We start from the raw sequence: 21,231 nt of genomic DNA on the forward strand, positions 1-21,231 counted from the left end.
CTAAAAATTTGCTGCAAGGTCCTCGACATGCTCTCCAGCTATGAGCCTTCCATCGTCATCTGCCTCCCCTGCCTCTGGTCACCTTGAGGACTGCCCAGTCGGGTTTCCGAGCCACTTACTGCTCCTCACTCCAGGACAGATTACACATCCCAGGGGACTTAGATCAGTGGACCCTTGACTTCAGTCTTCCCTGTCCGGGTCAGCATGGAAGTTAAGAAAGATATTAGCAAAACAGGAAAGAGGCAGAGAAAATGGGGCATATAACCAGTTGTTGGCTCCCAGTTTTCTGTGTACATCAGAATCACCCATGGTTTACAGTGCCCATCACAGGGCTCCACCCCCTGGGATTCTGACACACCTGGTCTAGGGTGGGGCCCAGGAATCTGCACTGTAGCAGCCATCCTGGGTAATTCCAGTGCTGGGGGCCTGGACCCCTCTTCACAAAGAAACACTCCCCTAATGTTAGCAGAGGAACGCAGTGTCCCACAAGCCTGCCGTGTGCACAGCACACCTGTTCCACCTGCCGGGTAAAAGGACTGTGCATTTTCAGCTCCCTTCCAGTGTTTGATTGGCAGCAACGTGCATAGACGTTGGTGGTAAGCAGACAAGATGGGAGAGAAGCCTGTGAAGCAGGGAAACTTCCAACTGCATGGTCAGACCCCCCAAAATGGAAAAGCTGGTCTGTGACATTCAGAGCATCCACAGAGACGTGACTCTGAGTTGCAAGCAGAAGCTGTAGCCTGTGAGCCATGAGTGGCAGGAGGAGGCCCGCGGGAGGGGCATATCTGAGTCTCTCGTTGCTCTCACATTGTAAGCCTGGTTGGGGAGCTTCGAGAATTCCTTCATTCGAACTCAAACATACTTATGAAGGGGTTGCTCTACCTACAGCCCAGTGAGCAGTGATGGGAACATTATAAGATGCAAAGAGACACTCCTTTCATTCTAGCAGAGGAAGTTAGACGTTAAACAAAGACCTAATGCATTTTCCACGTATCCATCTGTTCTGGGAAAATCCAGAGCAGAACAATGTGTTGGCGAGTCCGCAGCAGGGGTGTGGAGGTGCTGGGAGAGGCTATGTCGTGCGGAGTCTTTTCGGAAGATCTCCATTGAGGGGATGGTGGGAATCACAACCTGGCTCACAGCCAGGAGCTGACCTACCAGGCAGCAGGAGCAGGAGAGAATGCTCCTGAGGCACAGTGGGGACAGAAGTGGCACTGAAATGCATTGAGTGACAGGGAAGGGGGTAAGGGATGAGCCAGAGAAATGACAGGCCTGGCCTTGGAAGGCCTCCCAGCCGGTGTGATGTGTGGCATTTCATTCTGAGCATGCTGGGTTTCACTTGAGGGTCATGTCCCATGGAAAGAGCCACAGCTTTTAGGACGACATTTTCTCCATCTGCAATGAACTTCATTAAATAGTGTTGGCAAATATTAGGCACCTCCACGCAAGGTCATGCATCGGTCTCAAGTTCGAAACAAAAAAAAGACTTATTCATTCAGCATCTGCAGAATATTGTCTATCAGTAAAAAATCTTTGGGATCGTTTTTATTATATGTTCTCTCCCAAGCCACATTATGAGGGAGGAACTAAGAGCATTCTCTTTTTTTATTTAGAAATAAAGACAGTGAGTCGCTGTCCCCTAGAGAGTTTCCCCAGGAGTCTGAAGTTGTGCACCTTCTGAAGCCCGGTTCTCTGGCTGCTTCTTGTACCACACAGCCTGTCACCTCTGTCCAGGTGTGACACCTGTGTCACCCCTGACCCCCAGAGCAGGTGCTTCTCACTGCAGTCTGGCATATTTGCAGAGATTCATGTTTCCTCAATTACAAAGGACAATATTATTCTAGTCCAGTTATGGTAGGGCTAGGAATTCTTTATTTTTGTTGTCATTGTAGGAATTCTTTATTTTTATGAAGAGCATCTAAAATACATTGTTTGCAAACTAAACCATAACAGCATCTTGGAAGCAATGTTTCTAAGCATTTTATTAGTTTGCCAAAGAGTTGCAACAAATTCTTATTACAAGGATGGGAAAAATCGCACAATTTGCTGTTCTTCTCTTTCAACCTGTGGAACACGCAGCCGTGGCCCTGGCTGTGTCCACAGCCTGCTTCCTTTCCTGTCTGCCACGTGGGCCAGGCACACAGAAAGTGGGGATGTGATGCATGTCCACACCCCCCGCTCTAGGCAGAGGCTCCAGTACTTGGTCTGTGCATCGAAACGCTGACCGACTGTCCCATTCAGAAATCAGAGTAAAGGGGATGAAAATAAAGACGGTTAGTATTTCAGACAGGACCGGGGCAATCTGTTCTTTCCCTCTCTGTTCTCCATGTTCCGAGACATCTCACCGGCCGACTGCACATGTCTCCTCCCCCAGGTAGAAGTGTCCCTTTTAATACATTCACAGTCCCTCCTCCCGACACGCTTCACAGGGACTTACCAAGGAGCTGGTTGCCCAGAATTTAAATCAGTTCTTTCACTTACAGAATGCACAGGGTCACACGCATGTGTGAAGGGGTTAATACTAGGTTTGACCTGAGATTTTGGGTTTTGCTTTGTCACATTTACCCGGAAGTCATCTGTTCGTTCGTCATCCATTCATTCCTGCAAAGAGCATTTCCCCAGCCCCTGGATGTGCGTTGGGCTAGACTGGGAGTGAACAGGACACAGCTGCTGTCCTGCCAGCGCCGCTGACGAGCTCCTCCTCCTCCAGCACCTACCTCCTTGTGTGACTGCCAATGGGGTTTCCCTTCCGCCAAACCCTCTAAACCGAGTTTCTAGCCATCCTGACCCACCTGTCAAGTGCCCTGCCACCACCCGCCCATGACACAGCCCATGTTCCCTGCCTCCTCCTCTTGGGTGTGTCACTCAGGACTCATGGGCCAGGCCCGGGGATTTCCTGCTCCCTCCCCTGCACCTGCAGCATCGGACACACTCACCTGACCACGTCCCATGAAGGCTCGGCCGGTGGGCGATGTGAGGACCGTGGGCACATCATAGCCAGTGAACCTGGATCAAGTGCAGGCTCTCAAACCCCAAAGCTCCCACCCATGCTCCACCCCACCAGGCTGCCTTTAAGTAGAGACAATGCTCCTTAGAGGATGTCTAGGTACCAGGTAGATTCCAGTATCTGTTAAGTAGGAAGCGTTCACAGCATGGATGGAATCCCTTTTGTTGAGACTTGGAAAAAAACACAGACTCGGTCACCCAGAATGGTACGAGACATAGCACTGCCGAAAAACACCTCCAGGGAGAGAGAGGAGTGTCCAGTATATAGTCCCGGGTTGGTTTATTAGGTGACGGGAATGGTCAGTCCTGCCAGTTTTACTCTCTCCCTGAGACAGCCGGGAAATTCACCACGAAGAGCTAAGGCCTAGGCATCTGTAACCTCAAGGAATAAAAACAGGTTAATACACCTATGCTGGTACACAGGACATGTTTTATAACCCTGTTTTCCATAAAAGCCTCTCTTATCCCAAGTTCAGAATCATTAAAATAATGTGATTCAATGCACAGAAGCTGAATTCAGATTCAGACTCAATATCGAAAGACCAAGAATTACTCATACCGCTTACCCACGAATTTGCTAGCTGTTTAGCAAGCATGATGCCTCATGTCTGAGTTGTATTTATATTACAAAGTTGGGGAGCCAATGAAATACTTTCCATTGAGGGGCAGTAAATTCCAACATGTGTTTGGTTAGTAGGTTCACCAGTGAAACACACAAAGGAAGCTTCCGTGTGGAATCCAAGTTACATTTTTATTTTAGCAGCTCTCTCGGGAGCTCTCCCTACAGAAGAGTTCAGTTCAGGTATGAAACAGCTCCAAAAACCTGATTCTTAAAAAAATGTGTCAACTACCCCGGCATTCTCTACACTGAGACGATCTTACCCAGAACAGAAGAGAACTTCAGGCTGTGGATGAAAGGAATTAATATCATGACCTATATTTCCAACATTTCCAGGACACTGTAAGGCTGTCCTCAGCCACAGGGAAAAAAGGGAAAACTAATCGAATTAACTTGAAAAGAGTTCTGGCTTTGTATAGAAGCTGACATGGGCTCTTGACCATGGAACTTTCCACACAGAGTGATATCTGTGAGGAAAGGGGCCGTGGGGGTGAAGCCTCCGCCCCACCACTGGTGGGTGGGCTTGATGGGGGGAAGTGCAGGTGAGGGTTTGGGGGGCTTTGCAGAAATTGTGCCCTTGAAATGGGACTGTAGAGCGGACCCCTCCCCGACAAGCGTTCTTTCAGGAAGGAACCTGACCCACAGCCGTAGTTGCAAGAAACTTCGAGAATAATAAAAATGAGAACATCCGAAATTTATGTAAGAGACTGGGTAATTTTCTGGAAAAGATTCATTAGCATTTAAATAGCAAGTTCCACTTGTCTAAGCCCCACTTATGGAGTCGGCAGTGCCTGGAGGACATGTGGCCTCCCACACATGAGAGGGTTTTTCTGTGTCTTCAAGAGCCCCTCCCCTGGCATCTCAGCAGAGAAACACCAGCATCACTCACACCTTGCTGCCCAGAGACTTGGTCACTCTGGCACAACTCACATTCTAATCAAGGCAAAAACCAAACCAACAAAATTTCTGATAAAGTCTTCTGTGAAATTTTGCAAGTAAGGGATGAAATATGCCTTCGAATCGATGCCCCAGGGGATATGCACCAAGACAGAGCATATTAACGACCCAGGAAATCTTAACACCTATTGATTTGGCAGCCATGTTAATGGCTTCTCCCCAGCATTGTCGAATGATGAATTAGGTTTAAAGTCCAATAACTAGAAACTTGCGGAGAGGAAAATGCTCCGTTTGAAAAGAAAGTCATTTCACCACTTGCAAGTGTCTGCCTGCCGTGACCCAACAGGGAGCTGTGGACGAGCCGGTGTCACAGGACACCGACCGCATCAGGACACTGAGATGTGCAGGGTGAGGGCGCGTGGTCGAGTGATGGGCAGCCTCTGAACCAAAGGTAGAGTCTTAGGCTCCATTTTTATCACTTAGTAGCCATATCACTTCCCTCTGAGCTTCCATTGCTTCATCCGTAAAGGGACCCTGGGTGATACGTATTTATCCCAGGACCTCCATATGCCAGCGGTTAGAGCTAGCTCTGCAGATGGCCCCATGGAAGGACATCCAGACCCTGCCCCAGAGAGACAGCCAGGCTCAGGGCCTGGGGGCAGGGGAGGGCACGTCCACAAGCCAGTGTAATCACTCTGTGGCGTGGCCCTCTCGGGTTTTTTCTCTTCAAAGTACTTCACTGGTGGTGAGCAGTGAATACAGACTGCCGTGTTGAGAAGTGGCCAGACCATTTTGAAGGGTAACTGCATAAAGTTCCTCTTTGGAAGCAGAGAATTCAAAGGTGGAAAAGGTCTACTCCACAACTTATCCTGCCTCCTGGCTGGAGCCCAGAAAAATCACTGCAGGCACCTGAGCCTCCCTGGCTTTTCCACAGGGTTCCAGAAAAGGCATGGTCCACTCCAGTGTCCGGCAGTCCGCGCTGTTAGAATGGCTTCGCCTTAGCTCACCAAAGAGTCAAGTGGGGAATGGGGCCCCACATTGACTGGTTGCCTTTGGTTCTGGATCTAGAGAAAGTAAAAGCCATGCGGCAGCAGCTTTGCCAGACGGTGGGCAGTGAAATCGAGACCCTCACTAACCACTTGGTCTCCACGTTGAATACCCCAGTCTTCATCAAAGTTCAGATCAACTTTACTGAAGAGTTAAGCTGCCGGGTGCAAAGGCCTGAGAGCGCAAGGACAGAAGGGCATGGCCCCTCGGCTCTGGGAACTTGCAATTTAATAAATGAATGCAAACGTCACACTCAAGGCAGCCAGTCAATATGAAAAAACAATGCTGTGGAGGACCCCGCCCACACATGTTTCCCAGGGCTGCGGCCACGGCGGCCCCAAACTGGGAGGCTTGGAACAGACATCATGGCCTGACCGTTCTGGAGGCCAGAAATCCAAAGAAAAGGGGCTATACTTTCTCTGCAACCTGTAAGGGTGGGTCCTTCCTCACCTCTCCCTAGTTTCCAGGGCTCACCCACATTTGTCCATGTCCTTTGCCTTCCAGTCGTACCACTCCAGTCTCCCTCCATCGTCCCGTGGTCTGCTCCCCTCCCGCATCTGTCACCTGTCTTATAAGGACACCAGTCATGTCAGATTAAGGGCCGACCTTACTCCAATCCGGCCTCATCTCAACTAACTACGTCCCCAGTAACCCCTTTTCCAGAGAAGATCACATTCTGAGGTCCTGGGCATTGGGATGTGGACAGATCTTCTGGGGGCACACAGTTCAACCCGTAACAACACCTGGAAGTAGCAGAACTGTGGGGAGGGAGCTACGTTAGAGCACATTCGAGGGAACTCCCTCTTATTACAAAAGTCGGTGTTTCTCTGGAAGTTGAAGTGATGTGCATCAGGTCAAGAAACTGTTCAGAGCCAAGAGCATGGCTCAAATCCATAACGACCAAGTCTAATTCTAACATTCTTTTCCTTACTGGGATCATTGAAATGCCTAAGAACCACATGAATGTCTCAGATTGTGTGAGAGAGGAGAGGAGTGCTCTGGGCAGGGATAGTCAGGGAGGGCTTCCTGGAGGCATGAGCCTGTTGGGTGGGTCAGAAGCACTGCACTCAACACCTTCATCACAGCTGACCACGCCTCTCAAGACCAGGACAGACATAGTTCTCGACTCTTCCCAGATCCCACCACCAGGAGGAATGCGAAGGCTGGGCCCACGGCGAGAAACCGGTACGCCAGCCAGTGGACCCTCAACAGACCCCACCCCACCATTTCTGCACACACGCTCACCACAGACTGGAGGCTGCCCACGCCCAGGGCGGCGGGGTCCATGGACAAGGAGAGTGACAGTTACAGCGTCAGCCCCTCACAGGACACAGGTAGGCGCTGCACCCCCATCCCCCACCCCAGGGTTGAGCACAGCCCACACCAAGGGCTTCACGGGCTCCTACTTACTCATGTTCAAGGTCACTTCCATGTTCGGACCATGTATCTGACAGACACCGAAGCGCTGTGCAGTGCAAAGGACCCCCAGGGCCCTACAACGTCCGTGGCACAGAACGAAGGGTTCTATTTTTCAGGTGTCCTGAACCTCGGGTTCACGCTGCATTCCCCTTTTCATTCCTGCCCCACTGACAGAAGCAGAAATTTTTACGTTTTCACCCACACGACTGCAATAATTTCTAATCACACTCTGAGGGCTGCTGACCCACGGCCATCTCCAGGGTCAAGACGCTGCACTTGAAGTTCCATGATGAGGGTGGAGCACCCTCCAGGCAGGGTGATCCATTTCACACTTAAGCTGGGGTCGATCATACGGTGAGTTACCCGGTCAAGGCCGTCAACCACCGAGGTTTCACTTCTCCGAGAAGACAGGGCTTAAAAATAGCACCGGGGTGCCTTCCCCCATCCTAAACTTTGAAAAGAAATTACATCTAAACCTAATAGCTGTAGCCAATTTTAAGACCCATTTTCTTTTGTTCTGCATGATATACTGCAAAAATAGTGCTCCGGGGGGGAGTGTCACCGTGTGCATTTATTTTTATGACTGTTTTGCTTCTAGAAGAGTCTCAGAGTTTCACAGAGGTGCCTTCCAAACTTTGAAACTCGTGGGTTAAAAGGCAGAGATTCCTCTGACCAGATGCACCCCTTTCAGAACTGGTGGTGTTCTTGTTCCCAAAAAGAATGAGTCCAGGGACCAGGGACCATTCTGCCTAGAGGCCAATTTTGGTGCAAGGCACAGCTCTGCCGCTAACACGCACCACGTCTCCCTGGCCACGCCCGGGCCAGCAGAGCTGGCCCTCGGAGCTGAGGTCATTCTCGCCATTAAAGAGGCTGTGTGGCAAGATGGGTTCTCCATCTGTCACAGGGAGGGGGCACTGCAGGTCATTTATGCACACTCCCAACTGTTTAAATGAAAAGAGGAGTTTTTTAAGGGGAATCACTACTGGTTATGGAAATACCCCAGGCTGGGGGCATCTGACTACAGCAAAACGAAGTTCCCTGACCCACTTTGCTGAGGGTCATGATGCTGGTATCCCAGTGACAAAGGCAGCCCTCAGACAAAGACTGGGGACTCCTGCGCTGTCCTGCAGGGGCCTGAGAGAAACCCCCATGGACCACAGAGAGTCACCCATCTGCCCAAAGGTAAAGTGGTAACTCCCCCGTCTTGTTCCTGGCACAGATCGAGCCCGCAGCAGCATGGTCTCTACAGAAAGTGCCTCCTCCACATACGAAGAGCTGGCCAGGGCCTACGAGCACGCCAAGATGGAAGAGCAGCTGAGGCACGCCAAGTTCACCATCACCGAGTGCTTCATCTCGGACACTTCCTCCGAGCAGTTGACGGCAGGGACAAATGAGTACACGGACAGTCTGACCTCCAGCACCCCCTCAGAGTCGGGGATCTGCAGGTTCACTGCGTCTCCCCCAAAACCTCAGGATGGAGGACGAGTGGCGAACATGGCGGTTCCAAAGGCACATCGGCCAGGTGAGACGCGAGGCACGTGTCCGCCGGGAGAGCCCTCTTCGTGTTTGGGCTGGGTGTTCTGTTCACTGACTGCTGTGCCGCGAACCACAACAAAGCTTTTAACTCACAACAATCACTTATTTTGCTGCTGAGTCTGAAGTCTGCTCAGTGCTTCATGGGGACCCCTCACCTCTGTTCCAGCAGAGTCAAAAGTGGAGGAGGCTCCATTAGGGCTGGGAGCGTGGTGGCCCCTGCAAAGTGGCGCCCTCTCCTGGAGAGTTGGGGCTAGCCGCGTCCACCCCCTACAGGTTCCTCCACCATGAGGTGGCTCGGGCTTCTTCAGGTCACAGTGTCGCTCTTCTAAGAGTCAGGGGGCCCAAAGACAGACGGTGCAAAGAGCCAATTTCTTAAGGCTCGGCCTAGAAAGCGACGCATCACTTCTGCCATATTCTATTGCTCAAGGAGCTCAGAGTCTAGAGAGGGAGGGAAGGAGCATCAAGAACCCAGGGCTCAGTTTTAGGGCTGCTGTACTGAGGGCTTCAGTGGAGAGTGTTCCTAGTGTACCGGCATTCGGGCCAGGGCGTTATGGAGCCACCCGGTGTGACAGGGACCAGCTGGTGCTACTTACATCCACTGTCGCTGGGTCTCCGCCTTGAGCGTGGAAGAGCGGTCTGGGTTTGTGGAAGGGGCCACAACCCTAAGGCCTTCGGAGCCTGGCAGGCCACGTAAATGAAGGGAGGGAACAGGAGGCAAGGGAAAGGGGCGAGAGGGGACCTGGGCAGTTCCAGAGCCGAGAGCTCAGGGACTGGCTAGAGCCACGGGACCCTAACAAGCTCCCACCAGCGGACCCCAGGTGGAAATGGGGACCTAGTATCAGCCAGTTTCTCAAGAGCAGCCAGACGTGGTAGTTTTATGTGGACACTCAACCGTTTCAGGCATCGGCTCAGAAGTTTGCAAACACACACACACACACAGGGCTAATAAAACGCATCTTCAGACTGAGTCCACACCAAGGCAGCCAGCTGTAAATATTCTCCGAAAGAACACTTCTTTCCACCCTGAAATGGGTGCCCGTGGCCTCTCCTTCACGGACTGACCTAGCCCTTCTGGTTGAATCCAGTTTCAGTTTTATTTCTCTCCCTCCCATTTCCTGAGCCACGATGCAGGTTCTGTTGCAAACATTTGTCTTCGCTTTTAAATTACTGTGATTCCTCTGGGTTTTATGGCCTACGGCCCAGCTGAAATGAGCCTTATAAATGCATAAAAATACATAAAATAAGAATTGTCTATCCAGCAACTAATCTTCCGAACAGTACCAAAGAGCCTCGCCAGCAGACAGTAAAGGCTGACGGCTTCATTTATTTTCATCCCAGCTACCTCCTCAGGGAGAGGATATGTTGTTATTTATGGCTGTTTTTATTTCGAGTATTTTTTTGGTTGTTGACATTTACGTGCAAGGCGAATGCAGAAAAACGTAGGACAGATGCCACTCCTTTCTGTGGTTGTCCAGCCTGGGGGTGAGGAAGACAGGAGAGGAGAAAAATGACCTGTGGGCATGTTCTCAGCCTTTTTGGGGGCTTCAGTCACTGCATCGATAAAATGGGCAAAACGCTGTGGCCCAGCAAGCACTCGCCGCCAGACTTTGGAGCTCATACTGTGGCACCACACTCTGAGGAAAGAAGAAAGCTCTGATTACGAGGTTGCAGGGCGAGGAGATCCGAGCAAGGTCCCAGTCTGTCTCCGCGAGCCAGGGTTCAGAGCAGAACCGAAGGGGTCTCGGCACAGAACCTTCCTGGAGAGTGGGCCCTGTGCTTCTTATGGGCTCCCATTCAGCTCAGGCTCTGGTCAGGTGTGGTCCTTTGGTTCTGGGGCGGGGCGCAAATTTAGGGTTCACAGGTATCACTCCTGAGTGGTGTGTCCAAGGTTCGAACTTGGTTCCAGGTCTCATAAGAAACAGGTCAGGACCAGTTTGATCTGGTTCTCTGGTTGCAATGTCAGTGCCCACCCACCCTGTGGGGTTTGGGTGGGATCGGTAGAACACGCGCAGGTCAAGGGGGTAGCAGTTGTTTCCGTCTCTGCCTGTTGGTGTCGCTGTTAGCACTCCCAGGGGCTGCGGTGGCAGGCTCCCAGCGTGCTGCCGACTCGCCTGGGCACCTGCGCTGTGCTGGCTCCCCCCTTCCGACTTTTCTTTCACTCCGTCTGAGATACTCAGCCAGCACACACCCTTCATGGATGAGCCTCTGTGTCCGTCTTTAAGAACAAAAGAAAACAAGGCAAACAAACGGTGCTCTCTGTCCTCCAGAGAAATAGCTGGAAAGTTTGACAGCTTCTTTTCCTCTCAGTCCAGGTGGCTTCCAGGCCTTTGGTTACAGTGCCGCATCTTGGTTTCAGGTGGCCTCTCGGGCCAGTTTCTTACGTTCTTGGATTACTGCTTCTTTATTCATGATCAAGAGATGCCGTCGCACAAAGTGACTTACTTCAAGTCACAGCATCAAACATGCAACCTGATACGGCCTGGCCCCGCTCGCAGCCAGGAAGGTGTCACCCCGCCCCCACCAGGGCTCAGCTGTCACGGACACCCTGGGACCCATCCAGGGCTATACACATGGCAGCCACTCCATGACGAAAGCGGTGAACGTTTTCCAATCGGAAATGACCACTGCCTGCTGCCAGCAGGTTGGTTCTCAGAATAACCGGTTAGAGGAAGCAGGTTGGGAGTTTTAATTTTAGGGCCCACTCCCCCAAGCCCTCACGCCCTCCTGGGTGAGAGTGTTTAACCAAAGAGAAGGTTTGCAGAGTGAGAGGCGGGCTTTTACCTGAGGGTAAGTGGCCTCTGCTCAGGTAAAGGCCCTGTGACCCTGGCTGGCCTCTCGTCCTCAGTTCTCACTGTGACCACACTGCTGTTCCCTATGTGGTTCTCATGTTGAAATCAAAATTAGACTCCAGCAGTCTTCCCTGCCGAATCACCCCACCCCCCCTCGCCCTCCCTGCATCTCCCTCCTGGTCGGAGGACTGGGGCTCTGCAGACTCCCGGCTCGTGACCCGAGGCCGCGCCCACTGCTCTCAGATGAGTATGTTCCCTCCTTCCTGTTCCCCTTTGCAGCCGGGCTCCCAAACAGAGCTTGTATTCTCCTCGTGTGTTTACACGTCACTGAAGTTCCATTTTGAAATGTTTATCATGAATGTCATCCAACAGCTGTGGAAAGGGTCTCCTTCCAAGTGCAAGTATCTTTGACGCCTATACCTGTGTACACACACAGGCCATGCACATGTCATGCATACTACACAGACATGCACATGCATATACATGTGTGCACACACTTGCATGACAAACATGTGTGCTCACAAGCACCATGCCCATGTACACACACACACATGCACACTGTTGGTCCCCCCTCCACCCTTCTAGAGATGGCCCTGCCTCTTCCCGCCAGACTCTCCGCTTCCTTTCCTTCCTTCCTTCCTCCAGCATGGTTGTTGAGTGCTCGCTCCATAACTGGCCCTTTTTTAGGAACTGGGGATACAAGGCTAGACAAGATCCCAAAGACCCCACTTTGCAGGAACTTCCATCCCTGGGGGAGACAGACACTAATCAAAGAAACCAATAGTATAGTCATGATCATGGTGAGGGCGGGGAAGGGAAGGAAATCTGAGGACAGGTATGAAGCCTGCCATGGGTTATTTTGGTGGGGCTGGTCGGGACAGGCCTCCTGGAGACAATGAGACGTGAGCTGGGATCTAAATGACGCATCAGGCAGAGAGCCAGGCAGACGTCCTCAGGGAGCCGTGGTCCAGGGGGAATAAAGGAGATAATGGCTGGGAGGCCAGAATGACCTTGAGAGCAAGAATTCCCTCCAAGCCACCAAGGGTGCAATCTCTCAAACATCCCAGGAATCCAGGTTAGAAGTCCCCAGGGCCAGGAGCAACACCTCCGCACATTGCTCTTCTCTCCCTGCTCTGAGTGGATCTCCATATGCAAATGTACTCATCTCGATTCCCTGCACGAAGCACAAATCTCTCTGATGTATATTCACAATTTTGTCTTCTTCCGGCCCCTGCTTTAATTTTAGTCTGATGTTCCTTAAACACAAAGTGACGGTAGGACTTATTCCAAAAGGGCTCGAGCTTGAAACTCCAAGCCCACTTGTCTTTTGTAGCTACGCACTCCCCACCACACATGGGCCACCAGCACCCGAGCCCGCTAACTGGTCCAGGTGCCAAGTTATTACAGCTGCTGTTCTCAGTGCCCTCTAGTTCTGAGTCTCTGTTCCTTTGTTCCCATGGCCTTTTCTCTGACTTCCGAGCCCCTTGGACAGCTCACCATTTTTCTTGGCTGTTTTACTGAGGTTCAGCTCAACTTGTTGTGGAGCCCACAGAGGGTGGAAAGTGAGGAGGTCTGTGCCTTAAAGACCCATGATGGAGAGGCAGGAGGGTCCCCTGTGTCCTACGGCATGAGCAGCAGGAAGCTCCTAGCTTCTCATGCTGCCGATGGCAAGCAGAGACTCGCCACAGTGCTCACGTGGACAGAAACACAAATCACATTCACACGTGCATCTCGTACTTACCAGCTGCCTTCTCTGTGGAAAGATACTGCACCCGGTATTACTCAAAGACATGAAAGTGTTAATACCACCCATAGTCTCCTTAGTTCATCTGAGCAGCATGGATGGAGTGTCATAGGCAGGAAACCAAGAGTCCGCAGGACACACACTGACAAACAAGGGGGTCAAAGAAGTGAGGCAACATCCAGCTTTGGAAAACAGGAGCGACCCCTCCTACACTCTCCCACACACCCCCTACACACACAGAGACTACACACGGCCCAGTGAAATATCATGGTGTGTCGGGAGTGACCTGAAGGTCCTGGGAACACACAGTGGGGTGAGAGGAAGACAGCGAAGACCATCGTCCTGTGCTGTGGTCCCATGCAGATACTGCGGGCACCAAGTTTAAATCATCCTACTTCCCAACCTGGGAAGCCAGAAGCCATACATTCATGCGAGGTAGCCAACCCTTTCAGGGTCAAAGCTCTTGTGGGGCCGGCCTCTGCCTGCTCTCAGGATGAAGACCTCTGAGCTTCTGAGAGGCCAGCTTCATCTTTTTTTTTTTTTTCAGAGAGAGGGGGAAGGAGGGAGAAAGAGAAGGAGAGAAAGATTAATGTGCCAGAGATACACTAATTGGTTGCCTCTCAGGGACCCAGGCATGTGCCTTGAGCAGGAATCGAACTGGTAACCTTTCAGTCCATAGGATGATGGCCAACACACTGAGCCACACCAGCCAGGGCCAGCCTCATCTTCCTCACCAGTCATGGCCCCTGCTCTCTAGGCTCCAACTCTCTGGCCTCCTAAACTCCACGAAGGTATATTTCCTCCGTCTGGAAGTTATTCATTGCCAGGCTAGCTCAGCCCCTCCGTGGGATGATGCACGATGCACAGAGCTGTTGAGATAGTTCTGCCACCCTCACGGCCTGAGCCAGGGTTCCTCCTCAGTGGCCCCCAGTGTGTGGGTCCCTGCAGGTCTCACCTGGGAGCTGTCTTTGAACTTCATGGCCCCTTCCTCCTTGGGGGCTCCCAAACCCCTGCTTGAGTCCCAAACTCGCCTAAAATTTGGAGCAGATTTCCCCATCCTGCTTTTAGTTCAGAAGAACTGTGAGCAGCCACAGACTCCAAGCCCCACTTCGCACACAAGGCTGGTTTTTAAAATTCACCTGCAAGTGGGAAGATGGTAGTACCGACACGATCTTAAAAATGCATGAAGCCTCGTAAGTACAAGCCAAGATCGGGAATAGGACCTGCGCCCATGGACCTCTGATCTCCTTCTCACATCATTTATTTAGGGCTTTTCCTGGTTGCTGTTTAGGAGTGAAGGTTCATTTACCAAGAAAGGTCGGCTTACGAGTTTTCATTACCATGCTGTCGCATTAATATTCATCTAAAGAAGTGTTAGGTCTCGCCTGCCTCTGGTTTGGGCGGACTGCACGGTCCCCTTGCAACGAGCTCTTTGAAGCTGTGTTGAGAGCGCAGGTCTGAGCTGCGTGGTTTTCCCTGCGATTGCTAGAGCTCAAGGTTCGCATACTCTGCTTCTTGCTTTTGCATTAATATCAATCTTCATCCAAGCATAGATATCAAACCTCGTTAGAAATTGATGAAAGTTCCTTTCGAGGTGGCCCCAGAGGAGATGGAAGCCCCTAGTTAGGGACTCTGAGTCACTTTCATTCCACACGAATTCGCTGGGAAAGCCTGTGCATGTTTCGCAGTTGCTAATAAAGAGGGAAGTAGGCTGTTGCAATGCGTCTGGGAATTTGATCCTCCCAGAAATGCATTCATTGGCTCCCTACTTATTCCCAAATTCCTCGTTCAGATGTGCTCAACCAGCTCGCACAGGTGAGATAGTCCAGAGCATAAAAAAGAATCTTTTAGACTTAAAGGTACCCTTAGAAATTAGCATGCCCCCTTCAAAGGACTGAAGAACTAAAACCAGAAAGCTGTGTAGAGGGGGAGGCAGGATTTTGACCCAAGCTCAGAACTCTCTAACGCACACTCTTTCCGCTGTTCTGGCTGCTGATCCATGGGGCCCACCCCTCGCTTTTTCCCATAAGCACTGAGGCCGTAACTCTTTGAGGACTAGATGAGACTGAGGAATAGGACTCCTTATCCTGATGGAATTCAGTGCTTTTCAAGTGAAATAAGGATCCACTTGGAGACATGAACTTGACCATCTAAACGAGTTTCTCCACAGCACCATCACTCTTAGGGGTGGGGCTGTTCTCTGCATAGGACGATATGGAGCAGCATCCCTGGCCTCTGTTCAGCAGAAGCCAGTAGCTGTCCCCGCCCTCCATGACAACCCCATATGTCTTCACAGCCATATGCCCTTTGGGGGCAAAACCACCCATTACTAAGAACCATCAATCAGACATTCCCCCTGGTATGCATGGTGAGTGGCAGGAACCATTGTCTGAGAACAGAGTCATGGGATGTACACCCGTTATAGATTTTCCGAATCGATTAATTCCTGTTCTGTTTTGGTATTGATTCTGCCCTTTTTCCAAAGCTGAGAGGCATTCAAACTTTGTATGTGAGTCTGATGATACTGAGCAAGCCCAGGAAGCTTGGCTTTCCTGATAGGAAGGAGGAGTCTCCCGGTTTTTGACTGAAGAGAGGCAGATTTTAATACAGCAGTTCTCACGTGACGGGGCCAGGACCCCTTAGCAGGGAAGGGCGAGCTTCAAGCAGGTACCTGCTGATGGGGGTGGCACCGCCAGGGCGATCCGTACGGGCTCAGGGCCAGAGGCGATGAGCTGTTCCGGCACCAGTGAGCAAAGCAGTTAGGGCAGAGGGAGAAATCGATGCTGACTTATACAGTCTGAACTTTTGGAAATATTAGTGGCCCCAAAGGTCCCACAGAGCAGTGACAGGGGGATGAGAAATGGACCATTACGTCAAATAACAAGGCACAACATGGAAATACTGGCTAACTCACCCCTCGTTCCTCCAGGCGTGAGTCACAGGAGCACCCGGCCCCCAGACTGGCACAGACCGAGGGGTGCAGCTTGTGTTCAGGGGGGCTGCAGGCCAATGAGGCCACCCGGAGAAACGCTTCTGTAACCCAGCTGCCCCAGGGAAGGTAGCCCTCCTTTTCAGGCCTGGGAAGAGGGCCCTCTAGTCACCTATAACCTACGTCTGTTCTTACAGCGTCCACTCCTCTCTCCCCCACACCCCGTCTCGTGATTCAGGTCGCTGGTCCCCTTTCCCATCTGCTTTCCACTATGGGTGGCTCTTCGTCTCTTTCTTCCATCTTTCCCTTGTTCTGTCTCCACGTTTCTTCCCTCTGCTTCCGTGTTTGTGTGAATGTCTGTGCTTCCATCTCTCTGATCTCTAAACTCAGAGAGAGAATGTGGAGAGGAAAGCTGGACACAAACAAGGAGAAGGAAGTTAAATAACAGAAAGTGTAAGTCCTGGATGAAAATAGACATGAACTTCACCATGACAGATCTCACTGGAAACAGCCCTAAGGTGGGGCTTTGGCTGTGCCTGAGTTTGCATGTGAGAGGCCTGTGCACCAGACAGAGGGGACTTTCGAGTTCAAAGCAGAAGAGATCCTGAAGCCCTGGGTTCCTTCTCAGTGGTCCCCAGTGTGTGGGTCCCTGCAGGGACTGCTGCTTTCAGACACATGGAAGTGCTCACGAGGGTTCTGGCTGATTAGCTACAGGCGTGGTGCCCAGAGGCGTGTACAGAGGGTTGAGAGTCACGAGCTTGGTCAGGCATGTGCCTTTGAAGAGGTTTCTGAGCCCTTTTGGAGAACACTCTGGGAGAGCCACCTCTAATCTAACCCTCAGGGATCTTGGGGGGCCAGCTGGACGAGCATCTGCCTCCCCAGGGAGCAGGGAAACTACGAGAAGTGACTCTGGCTTGGTCTCAGTAGGGAAGGAAGGATGGATGACAGATTGGCCTGCAGAGGGGCTCCTACAAGCTCAGGGCACAGGAGGGGAGCCCATAAGCCACAACCATGTGGTCTCCAGTTATTGGTCATTAAAGAGAAATCTCCTTTCCCACTGTGGATGGAAGCAGGGACAGTCACCCTACAGCAGAACTTTCAGAGAGGCTTCACGTGACGTTCCCCAGCCCATCCCAGCCAAGCACATCTGTGTTACTGTCCTGGGGCTGCGGTAACAAAGCACCACAGACTTGGTGGCTTGAATCAGTACAGATTTATTCTCTCGCAGTTCTGGAGGCCAGAAACCCAAAACCAGTGTCAGCAGAGCCATGTCCCAACCTGGAACTGGAGGGAAGAACCCTTCCTTCCCTCTTCTGGTTCCTGGTGGCCCCAGGCATCCCTCAGCTTGCGGCCGCATCACTCCGACCCGTGCCTCCCTCTCATACAGCATCTTCCCTCTTCTCTGTGTCTCACGAAGATGCAGGTCGCTGCATTCGGGGCCCACCTTAAATCCTGATGATCTCATCTCAAGGTCCTTAACTTACGTCTGCAAAGACTCTCCAAATGAGGTCACATTCACAGATTCTGGGGGTTTAAAACATGAACATGTCTTTTGGGTAAACACTAATCTACCCACGAAAGACAGAAACAAAGGTCTAAAGAAGAGTTCTCAGCTCATTTCGCTGGCAGATCTCCAGCCGGTAACTTCAGTTCTCCCGAGAAGGAAAGACAGCCGGCAGGACATTTTCACCTGCATCATCTAGTCCAGTCCTCATCATACCCCTAGTGGTAGAGTCTGCTCTTGGTCCCATTTTCTGAGTGAGGGAACAGCCCAGACTTACAGCAGATTAAACGCAGGCAGGGTCACCCAGACCTCTAGTCTTCATCACCACCATTAGAACCATTGTTCGGTTTCTTGTGTGCGAAAGGAAAGCAGAGGGAGATGTGCGTTTCACGTCTCTCTTTCTGGAGTAAGACGTGCTGGGTTGTCTCTGTCTGTCAGCATCTGAAGAACATACAAGATGGGTGGATGATTAGAAAACTCGGCTTCCCAGGTGGTCCTTGGACTAGCACATGGGGTAGGATTTCAATGGATGCAAAATGCCTTTTATAAGCAAAGCTTGCCACCGACTATGCTGCTGCTTCCTTCCAAGTGCATGAATGATTAAGAGAGCTCATTTGCAGCATTTACACAGTTGAAAGGGCTATTTTGGGTGCTAATCAGAAAACACACTGTTGAAAGAGCTAATTAGAGCATCATACAACTTAATACAGCTCTCCCTGAAAAACTGGATCACTCAGACATAGTGGATTTTCAGAGATGCCTGGCAGACCTGCATCACAGACACGGGCAGCCCTTGTGTAGAGATGTGGCACTGAGCTGTTGCCATCATCTGATACTTACAGTTCTCATCCATCTTTTCCAGTGACCCCGACCCTCTTGCTCATTAAATCTAAAGTGGGAACCCCTGTGGGCAGCGCGCAGCTATCATGGGCTTTGCCTTTTGATTTCACACACATTTGTTCCATGTACTCTAGGACCTGAGCCTCCTGCAATCCATCTGGGGCCAAAATGTGATTGCTTTTCAGGGGTTCAATAAGACCTGTTCATTGAGTCGGAGCTGCTGGGGTAGAAACTCATTCCCAAATCTGTGACCACACATGACAAATACATTAAGTGTTCAAGATTTAGTTGTGTCTTGGAAACAGCATGAGGAATTCTCAACCTACGTTTTTATTTTATTTTTTAAAGGTTTTTAAAAAGATTTTATTGACTTATCTTTAGAGGGAAAGAGAAGGAGAGAGGGAGAGAAATATCAAAGTGCGGTTGCCTCTTGTGTGTCCCCTGCTGGGAACTGGCCCACAACCCAGGCGTGTGCCCTGACTGGGAATCAAAACTCTATCCCTTGGTTCGCAGGTCTGCACTCAATCCACTGAGCTGCACCAGTCAGGGCCTTAATCTTCATTTTTAAATGACCTGCAGGTGAATGAATTCCACATTTGTCAAGTATTTGCTAACAATACCATAGTCTTGTTAATAAACAAAAAGGCAAATTAATACAATTTGCTTATTAGGCTCTTAGGAATACAGTTCCTTTTAGAAAATTAGAGATCTAAAAAGTCACAAATTTCTAAATCTAGCCAACTACAATATGCTGAGTCATATGTAAAATGTTCTTCACACTACAAAGGAATTTTCCAGTTTGTTTTTTAATGACAGCTGTTAATGCTTTCGGGATATATGTTTGTTTACAAATAACTAACCTCCAATAGAGAAAATGAACAATACATCCACTCTCGTAAATGAATGGAATTTTCATTGTCATCATAAAAGGCGTTCGGAACACAAGGCTTCATTTTTCTTTAAATTAAATACCTTCATTTTTCAGGAGCAAGACTCATGCATATTACAAGATACACTTGGACCTTCAGCCTTAGCATCTGTGATGACAGACCTCAGACCATAGTGGCTTCTGAGCCTGAATCCCATACATCAAGTTACAAAAACCCTTTTCACGAGAATGCCAAACTATGTCGTTTCTTTCCCTAAGAGTGTTATGCCAATTTATTGTCAAGGCATTTATTACCAGGCTTCCCTTTGACCCAGTGCACCAGATGAAGCCCCATTGAATGAAAGGACCTTTGATTCCACAGAGCCACATCTAAAGTGTCACTGGAGACATGTTCACCAAAAGCCATCAGAGAAACCCAGTAGCTCCAAGGCCACCCAGTTTTGTGAAACTGCCAAGACCAGGTCCAGGGCCCCGTTGCTCTTTCCTTGTGGCCCCTGCCTCCCTCCTCTGCTCCGCAAGCTCCTCTCATCACACGTGGGACCCGGTCGAACACGCTTCACCCCTGGTGTTCACTGTCATCTTGGGCGTAGCTGTTCTTTCGGGTGTGGGCTCTGGAAGAATCTTGTTACCTCTCTGTGTCTGGCTAAAGTGTGCCATGGAGGAGCCCGGTTCACCAGCCAGCCCCTGAGAGGTGAGGAGGATCCCACCCAACTTTGGGGCGAGCTCTGACGAGGGGTCTTGACAACCTCACCCAGGTGCAGGGACATTTCCATCTCTGAGCCACGAATAGCCTTTCATGTGCTCAAAGGGGCACTTGGCACCCACTGCCCCAATGAGGAAACCAACTAACTGCTCTGTGTTTCTTTGCAGGTGACCTCATACACTTGCCTCCATACCTTAGAATGGACTTTTTGTTGAACCGAAGCGGCCCGGGCACCAGCAGGGACCTGAGTTTAGGGCAGGCGTGCTTGGAGCCCCAGAAAAGCCGGACCCTGAAGCGCCCCACGGTCCTCGAGCCCATCCCCATGGAGGCCTCCTCCTCCACGTCCTCCACCCGAGAGGGACAGCAGTGGCAGCAGGGGGCCGTGGCCGCATTACCTCAGCGAGAAGGGGCAGAGCTGGGACAGGCAGCTAAAATGAGCAGCTCCCAAGAATCGCTGCTCGACTCCCGGGGCCATTTGAAAGGAAACAATCCGTACGCAAAATCGTACACCCTGGTATAACAAACAGCATGACTGGACGGCGGTTGTAAATACGGTTTAAAAACATTCAATCAAAGCTACCTTTTTTTTACGGAATTCCAATATTTATAATTAAAGAAAATTGCCAAAATATATTAAAAAAAAAGAGAGAAACTACTAAAACCACAGACAGTGCAAAGACTCTCCTGCTTTTTTTCTGTCTGAGTGTGAGCTCCATCCGCCTGGGCATCTGATTTTTTGGGAAAGAGGTCCAGTTTTATGATCTTCACAGGCTATTGCATTTTTACTGATTTTCTACACAGTGCATGGGGGACTGATGAAACCTTCTGACCGGAAGTTCTGTCACATGCGAGTCAAGAAAGAAAATAGGAAAACAGCGACGCTCTTTGTGAATTTACAGGGAACACTGATTCATGGGCAAGGGGAAGCTTTAGTCACATTTGCACACCTTCCTTTCCCATTAGAAACTGGGTCCCCAACCTGACCTGCTTCTGTTGTTAATTAGGATGAGTGCCGTCAGTGAAGGGGAGGGGGGAATCGATTTGGTTTCCTTTTTTGTTTATTTTTTAATTTAAAGAGACACTCTTTGCATTTTGTCTAAGCGAAATAAAGAAGAAAAGGTCGTCTGCCTTTATTTTGATGTCTATCTACTTCTCTCGTCTCCTCCTGATTGCTGAGTCCTCCTTCCCACGGATCTTGGTGTTTGCGAACACCAGGGCTGACCCCAGGACCCTATGTGATAAACCAGAGAGGCTACCTACACTCCGAACTCCTCGGGAATTTCTGGGGAAAGTGCAGAAGATGCTGCTG

At 50.6% G+C, this 21,231-nt stretch overlaps 1 protein-coding gene across 1 annotated transcript in view; it reads left to right on the forward strand.

Annotated features, from left to right (window-relative positions):
- Window positions 1-20,991, forward strand: part of DSCAM (DS cell adhesion molecule) — a 116,085-nt gene extending 95,094 nt beyond the window's left edge. Inside the window, exons 18-20 of the mRNA XM_053657553.1 lie at window positions 6,706-6,903; window positions 8,208-8,510; window positions 20,090-20,991. Of these exons, the coding sequence (XP_053513528.1) occupies window positions 6,706-6,903; window positions 8,208-8,510; window positions 20,090-20,442 (854 nt within the window). The 3' untranslated portion in view covers window positions 20,443-20,991. The remainder of the gene's footprint in view (window positions 1-6,705; window positions 6,904-8,207; window positions 8,511-20,089) is intronic.
- The last annotated feature ends 240 nt before the right edge of the window (window positions 20,992-21,231 follow it).

The sequence above is a fragment of the Artibeus jamaicensis genome, unplaced genomic scaffold, assembly GCF_021234435.1.
Source record: "Artibeus jamaicensis isolate MK-2021 breed Jamaican fruit bat unplaced genomic scaffold, CSHL_Jam_final scaffold_474, whole genome shotgun sequence".
NCBI classification, from domain to species: Eukaryota; Metazoa; Chordata; class Mammalia; order Chiroptera; family Phyllostomidae; genus Artibeus; species Artibeus jamaicensis.